General features: G+C 36.7%; 1 protein-coding gene across 1 annotated transcript in view; it reads left to right on the forward strand.

Moving 5' to 3' along the window:
- The window catches only part of gfra4b (GDNF family receptor alpha 4b), a 136846-nt gene extending 128795 nt beyond the window's left edge, over positions 1–8051 (forward strand). The window contains exons 6-8 of the mRNA XM_079839837.1: positions 1226–1360; positions 3545–3708; positions 7001–8051. Coding sequence (XP_079695963.1) covers positions 1226–1360; positions 3545–3708; positions 7001–7141 — 440 coding nt within the window. The 3' untranslated portion in view covers positions 7142–8051. The remainder of the gene's footprint in view (positions 1–1225; positions 1361–3544; positions 3709–7000) is intronic.
- Positions 8052–8697: the final 646 nt, after the last annotated feature.

Raw genomic sequence — 8697 nt, forward strand, 5'->3', positions numbered from 1 at the left:
TGCTTAAAATAAGCAAAATAATCTGCCAATGGGGTAAGCAAAATAATCTTGTTTTTTGTTTGATTTAAGATTATTTTGCTTACCCCATTGGCAGATTATTTTGCTTATTTTAAGCAAAATAACTGGATATTGACTACTATTTTCTTATTTTCCCCCAAAACAAGACAAAACTTTAGTTTGTCTAGTAAATGCTTCTTAATGTAAGATTTTTTAGATATTTGGACTGAAAACAAGACAAAAATACTAGGTAAGAAAAGCATTGTTTGCAGTGTACCAGACCAGACTGAAATAGTCCCAATATAAACACTTATTATAAGTGTACCATTATGATTCAGGGTAAGATAAAAACACGGTTTGGAAAATGGATTCATGTTGTACATTCTCATTATATCATTTTTGTAAATATTGAACACAAAAAAAGTTACGGACAGCAGCTTTAAGTTGGGTTTCCACCTTAGAGATAATCACCATAATGAAACACTCATATTTAAAAATAGGATATTAATCACACATATCATATAATAAAATAAATTTTAAAAGTGTGGTACTACTCTAATTCTATATTGTTATTATAGGATCTCATTCAGCTTTTAGAATCTTTACTCTTTAAAATAATTTTGTTTCTGTATTTAAAAATATTTTTTTTATATTTTAATATCAACATTTTAATGACAGTATATTTATTGAATAAAAATTTATTATTTTATTTATCAAAATGAACAGAAAATAGTACAAACTTTGCTCAAGTGATTGTTTTGAACAAGTATTAACTTAGACATGAATAAAAACTTAAGCTAAAGTATTTGTTTCATTACTGTGTGTCTTTTGTCCCATGCTGGTTTTACCCTGTGTGTGTGTGGAGTAAACCACCCCCTTACCACCTCATACATTTATACGATTTTTTACAAAATTAACAATTTTTATTATTTATTTTCACAAAATCTGTTGCTCCATAAATGTTTAAAACAAACATTCGGTATATGTTATCTGCTATCATACGGGACTAATGAAAAGCACATTTTCCTTAAGGTGTGCCTTTAGCCCTGTTGTACCCTATAAAAATCATTACGTTTATGTAAATGGATATACTGTATGTATATATATACATATATATATATATATATATATATATATATATATATATATATGCTATTTTGTTTTTGTATCATGTTGATGGAAATCACAAGTCCCCATGCTCATACAGACTTTTTTTTTGGTATTGCAGGCAGCTCAATCACCCCAAACTACGTGGACAACTCCACATCCAACGTGTCTCCCTGGTGCTCGTGTTCAGCCAGCGGGAATCTGAGAGATCAGTGCACTGAGTTCCTGAACTATTTCACAGACAACGTCTGTCTAAGTGAGTCAATGCTGCTCCTGTAAATCATCTGTCAGCCGTCATGAACATCTGATATCTGAACTCTATTGTTATTGTTAGTCAACATTGTAATGTCAGGGCAGGATCACAGCCTCTGTTTTAATACATACTGTGGTGCAACAGATTTATCACAGTCAAAAGTTTCTGAACTTTAAATTCAGAAATGCATTTTAAACACTGTATGCATTAAAACAACACATGCAGATTTTCAAATGAAGGCCACTGCCGTTTTTCAGAAGGAGGGGAAATGCATTTAAATTACTTTAAGCTGCCCATAAACTTTTTAATTCTTTAAAGTAGAAGTTTTTATTAAAGTTGAATGTCCTTCACAGCAGCACAGAAAGTATCAAGTCTCTTGCTATTCACTGCACCATTATTCACACATTCTGTGTTATACTGTATGTCACATCAACCTAGTGTTCAGCCCCACTGCACAGAAAACCAAATTGTCAGCCTGCCTCTCTCAAATGACAGAACATTTCAGAAATCCCCTCATCAGTCTCTCATTGCTTGCGTCCTGATTCTCCATTTAAGTAGAACCAGGACATTTTTTAAAAACATTTGAAGTGTCATTTTTTTCAGATTGTCTGGGTATGGTTTGTGTTGGAATTTAGTCAGTAACAAGGTTTATCCATGTAGGACTATGTTAAGAATTGTAAAGATTAAAAAAGGTTTGCCTTCACCCCACCCTTAAAGGGATAGTTCCCCCAAAAATGAAAATTCTGTCATCATTTAGTCATTCAGCCATTGACTACCATAGTGGGGGGAAAAATACTATAGTCAACGGCTGCCGAGATCTGCTTGGTTACAAACATTCTTCCGAATAACTTCCTTTGTGTTTAGCAGAACAAAGATATGTATACAGGTTTGGAACAACTTGAGGGTGAGTAAATGATGACAGAATTTAAATTTTTGGGGGAACTATCCCTTTAATACCAATGTAATGTTCTTGAAATCTATGAACTTTTCTATTAACTTATTTTCTCTTCTTTGTGTGAAGGTCACATGTTTTCATCTTAGTTTCTTTTTTGAAACACCTTTCATTCTTAAGATATAAAAATCCATCATTATAATATTAATTGCATTTTTAAAACTACTATAATTGAGAGAAAGAGTGACTCCTATATCAACATTTATTGTATACATTTATTTATATGAGAAAATATATATATAAAATACAGTCCTATACAACCACAAACTGTTTTTTTTTTTTTTTCTCAAATGTTGTGTACTTGTTTACCAATGGTGTCAATGAAGAGATATATGAGATATATATGTGTTAAGAAAATAAAGAGAAATAATAGTAGGCCTATATATTGTTTGGGGTCGGTAATGTTTTTGAACATTAAAACATTTGAAAATACAGTAAAAACAATAATATTATGAAATAATAGTACAATTTAATAACTTTTTTCTATTTGGAATATATTTTAACATGTAATTTATCCCTGTAATGACAAATCTGAATTTTCATCAGTCTTCAGTGTCACATGATCCTTCAGAAATCATTCTGATATGCTGGTTTGATGCTCAAAAGAAGCTAAAGTCTTACTGACCCCAAACATTTGAAATTCAACTAGTGAAATGTGTGATAGTTTGTCTTCAAAAATACCCATAAATATGCAGTATTTAGATGTTCTGTTGCATCTGATGATGAGTAGGCCAGAGACATTTAAAATGTGAAGAGCTATCTGAAGTGCATAGCTTGCACTGATGTATGTCACGAGCCGCAAGCATTAATGAATCTCTGATTGATATCCAGCCCCCTCTCAGTCACACTTCTCCAGTCCCGTTCCTGCATTTCTGAAGGTCCTTATGAATTATATTAAGCGATTCATCAAAACAGTCGAGTCCGCCGCAATATTCTGCTCAGTCCTGTTCAAACAGAGATCTCTTACATGAAGCAACTCCTCAGACAGCCAAATGGCAGCTCTTGGAGTGAGCGATGTGAGCGGATGAGAGTGATGTTTGGTCAAGCCACTCATCTGTGAGTTAATGAGAGGATGTGGAGAGGCAGGTGCAGCCGTGTGGCCTGAGCAGAATACAGAGCGCCCGAAAGTGCCAAGCTCTTCTCAGTCCAGAATTCAAATAGGCGTCTGATAACAGAAGCAGTTGCGAATTGAAATGATGTCTGTTTCACTCAGATCTTGTCTGTTACATGAATAGGGAACGCTCTCCTGACGTTTGGGAATGGAATGGACTACACGCCCACTCCCACCCAACTGCTGCGGTTAAGCCCTGTGACGGACAGAGGGCCACGGCGGACGACTCCTGTGTTTGTCACCATGGAGACCGAACCGAACGCTCTGAGCCCAGCTAAACCCACACAGGTGAGACTTAGAGATGGGGAGCAGTTTGGCTATGGGTTCATAACTACCTCGATTGTCATGTGGCTCCAAAGGAACTGGCTTCACACAATGAAGAGGCATCTCATATGTGATGCTGAGAGATTGCAGAATTGGGCTGATTTCTCTAGAGATCTAAGCCATTATGAAATGACAAATGGGGACTCCTTTACAGCAGGGATCGTGAACCTTTATTTTCTTCCATTTTTGGTCAAGGCATTTTTCCAAAAGAGCCACAGCGAAAAGTTATATAATATTATTAAAAAAATTATCACCCCCCCCCCCCCATAACATTGAAATAATAGTAACTTTATTAGATCCATAGTTAACTACAAACAAACAAATATTCAACAAACAATAAATAACAAGCATTATGGAATTAATTGTGCAGGGTTTTCACTGTGAGGTTGAGTTACCAAATGAGGAGCATAAATCCTCTTCAGTGTGTGTGTGTGTGTGTGTGTGTGTGTGTGAGAGAGAGAGGGAGAGAGAGCGAGAGAAAAGAACAAAGTGCTTACATCGACTGTGTTTGCATGAATACTCACCCAGGTGGACATTTTGACATATTTCTGTGTATTTGACCATTCAGGCGCGCAACCAAAAACAACACTATGCTAGTATTAACATTAAAGAAAACAACTCTGGGTCTTCTTCTGTAATGCCTGGTGAGTTTGGAGAACACCTGACAAGAGATCAGAGACCCTTCCTCCATACAGAATCTCTCCAGATCCTTCAGATTCCCAGATCCATGTTGGTGCTTCTTCTCTTCAGATCAGTCACTCATTTTCTGTTGGGTTCTGGTCAGGGGACTGGGACGGTCATGGCAGAAGCTTCATTTTGTGCTCAGTGACAAATTTTTGTGTTGATATTGATGTTTGTTTTGGATAATTGTCCTGATGGAACAACCATTTAGCAGAAGCCGTCAGGTTATGATTTTTTATCTGTTGGTATTTGCTAGAATCCATGATACCATGTATCTGAACAAGATGTCCAGGACCTCCAGCAAAAAATAGGCCCACAACATTAAAGATCCAGCGGTATTTAACCGTGGCATGGGGGACTTTTTTATCCCTGTTTGCACCAAACACATCTAGTTTTTTTTTATTATGATTTGGAATAAACTTCAGAGATATTTGACTCATAAGAATTTCTATGGGTGCCAATAATTGTGGCCAACAAATAATTTTTTGAGTGAAAGATCAAAAAGATAAACAATACATATTTATTTTCACAGCCCCCTTTGCTCATATTTACCAAGAGTGCAAATATAAGTGCAGGGCACTGTATAAGTCTATACTATAAATATATATATATATATATATATATATATATATATATATATATATATATATATATATATATATATATATATATATATATATATATATATATATATATATATATATATATATATATATATATATATATATATATATATATATATATATATATATATATATATATATATATATATATATATATATATATATATATATTAGGGGTGGCACAGTTCACGAGACCCACAATTCGGTTCGTATCACGGTTTTAGGGTCACGGTTTTCGGTTCTGTACGGTTCTTGTTATTGTTGTTTTTAATTGTTAACACTCCAGAAATTTACTTCAGCATATCGTCGCTGCCCGATGAAACTCACGTATGTCCAAAACGGTTACTTTTCAGGAAGTGAAAAAAACACTGTATTTCAAAAGCAGTTGAATGTAGCGTCGTCATACTTGGTACGGCATCTTTACATGTAACCATATTCTTGCCAGTGTAGTGATATAATCCACATTTGACCAAAATAGAGTTTGCCCAGAATGGACAATATTTGTCTGTATTTGCAATACACGAGCCGTGGTTCAGCTGTGCGAGACAAACTCTGCCAGTGTGTGTATGCGCAACGGGCACGCGGCTCCTGCTCTCCATCTGCCCTGCCTGCAATACGACGCTGGCGCATTCTCCAACAACTCCGGGCAGCCTTCCTTATCTCTCCCACTTGCATTTCTACACGGGACATGACCTGCAGCACTCCACTTTTACTTTACTGTATGTCCACACACACACACACACACACACACACACACACACACACACACACACACACACACACACACACACACACACACACACACGTAGTGTTTTCATCTTTTATGGGGACTTTCCATAGGCGTAATGGTTTTTATACCGTACATACCGTATATTCTATCCCCCTACACTGCCCCTGCCCCTAAACCTAACCCTCACAGGAGACATTCTGCAATTTTACATTTTCAAAAAACATCACTTAGTCTGATTTATAAGATGTTTTCCTCATGGGGACCTAAAAATGTCCCCACAAGGATGAGGATTTCGGATATTGCTATCTTTGTGGGGACATTTTGTCCCCATAACGTGATGATTACCAGTCCACACACACACACACACACACACACACACACACACACACACACACACACACACACACACACACACACACACACACACACACACACACACACACACACACACACACACACCTCTTATTTTGTGCGAAAAGGACATCCACTGTCTGAGGTAACATACAGGCACGAGGATACATTGCGCATGCGTCGAACCGTGCAACGCACACACTCCGAACCGAGACAAGCAAACCGAATGGTTCGGTTTTTTTCCATGTACCGTGCCACCCATAAATATTATTCCATATTCCATAAACCATCCACCCCCCCCCCCCCCCATCCTTCCCCCAAATTGTGCATTCCTAAACTATTTTGGTACCATATTACAGTGATACTATCATGGTCATACTTTGGTACATACGCATGATTACCATATTTACATATTAGGGTATTTACATTGTATGTCCTAATATAACATGTTTTACCATGGTACATATCCAAGAACCATGGATCCAGTACTATATTGATATTCTTAAAACATTCTGTGTAGTTTTTCTTTTTCTTTTCCTTTTTTTTTATATAATTTTATAACTGTAGTCATAAATTATGTATTTTATGTAGGCTATTTCTTTTATGCAATTGTTGTGTAAATACATATATGCCACTTTTGAGCATCATTAAACAGTCTGTGCAAATAAACCTAAATGCCATGTCAGTGGAAATCAATTCCATAGGGCAAATAGTGCAACTTAATGGAAAAGTTAATTTCTGAATCTGATGCGAATATGAACTTAAATGAAGCCATTAACATTTTCGTTGAGAAATGCAAATGTAGTCTAGATTACAAATCCCATTATAAACTAGATTGATAATGCTTTCTCTTTTTGCTCTTGTTCTTCAGGACTCTGCAAAGGTGAGACTTTGGTCTGACTCCACCGCGTCCTTCGACACACATCAGAACTCCGCTCGAGCGTTTGCCGCCACGGCGCTACCTGTCTGGATTTGTATGTTGCTTACCATCTTGCTCAGCTCTGATGAGTAAACAGACTAAAGACTTTTGGGACATCGATTCTGACAGGCCCACTATTTTGGACAGACTGGAACATATTCAGCTCCAGAGCTGAAGAAACCGGCCATACTGGCCTAATTTCTCTAACACATCGTGTTTTCTCTGTTTCTGTGGAACCGCCAGTAAAACCGACAGAATCTGAATTTGCAAGGCACTTTTGTAGAAATGAATGTGGTTAGTCAAACACAAAGGCCAGTGGAAAATGTATCTGTACATATGTACATAGCGTCACACAGAGTCAATATGAAACTGTGCTGTTCATTGAGAGTTTCCGTGTAAAATCATATTTTTGTGGGGGGGCGAATTCAAAGACTAAATTCCAACAAGTTTCTAAAGCCCAAATTACCTTCTAGCACTCAAAAATCAATTCCTGATGAAATGTGGAGAGGAGAGAAATGAAGCTTTTTCTTCTTTCTTTTATAGTTCCTCATTTGGAGATCCCCTTGAGGAAAACAGGGATTTAATATCATCCTGTTCAACTTGACTGAAGAGAAGACATAGGCTATTTTGAATCAATAATGGAATGGTAATGCCTTTGGGTGGAAGTAAACAATACTCTTCCCAAAGCTTATAGCACCAGAAATTGCTATTGGGGCATAAGCTGTTTCAACTAACCAATCTTCAGATACTGACTCGAGAGTCAACATTGTTCAAAGCTGATCTCCTTTATGTATAATACGGCGTGTTTATGAGGAATCCCGGTGGTTATGATCATGAGTATGAGGGCTGATAATGTGGGAATGGGGAAGGAGAGTTGTTTGAGGTGTCCCGCTCCAGCCCCTGGTAAGAAAGCCCTTGATATTTCTAAAGGAAGGCTGGGAATCTCATTATGGAACATTCTTTGGTTCATCATATGGCACTAATAAAAGATGCTGGTTCATTTAAAGCATTTTGTTGTTCCTTTGTGACTCAGAAACCTTAAACAAACTGGCACAAAAATGTGGAAAAGTTATTCAGGTAAAACTCCACATGGTGTGTGTCTTTGTCAAAGACATGCTTGGGGCCAAATGTGTGGAGAAACGGTTATTCATAGAGAGAAGAGAAGCTATAGAGGTTCCTTGTCCGACAGAGAGATAGTTTATGGCCAGGTAAATCATGTGAACTGTGGCAGGGGGATTATTTGGATCTCAAGAAGGGAAGAACATTTTGTCAAAACTTGAGCGTGCTAAATCCATTAATTCCACAAAGGTATTATTTCAGGGAACTCTATTAATTTTTCAACATGCACTACAAAAAATACATCTGCTACATCTAATGTGAAATTTGACTGAGGTGTATAAAAAAATACAAAATAATAAAATATATAAATATAAAAATATGCGTAATTTTATTAAACACATAGAAAAGTCTTGCAAACCCTAGTTTCTCTTCAGCTATTACGACGTCAATTCATGTCTCACTGGTTTTGGTCTATATATACCGGAATTATAAGCATGGTGATGTTCTGACACTCAGTCAGCTGCCTTCATCATGGTCTGTTGCCTAATTGCGCAGGATATCAAGATCCTCAGACCCACATGGAAAAATTG

The sequence above is a fragment of the Gobio gobio genome, assembly GCF_949357685.1.
Source record: "Gobio gobio genome assembly, chromosome: 16".
NCBI classification, from domain to species: domain Eukaryota; kingdom Metazoa; phylum Chordata; class Actinopteri; order Cypriniformes; family Gobionidae; genus Gobio; species Gobio gobio.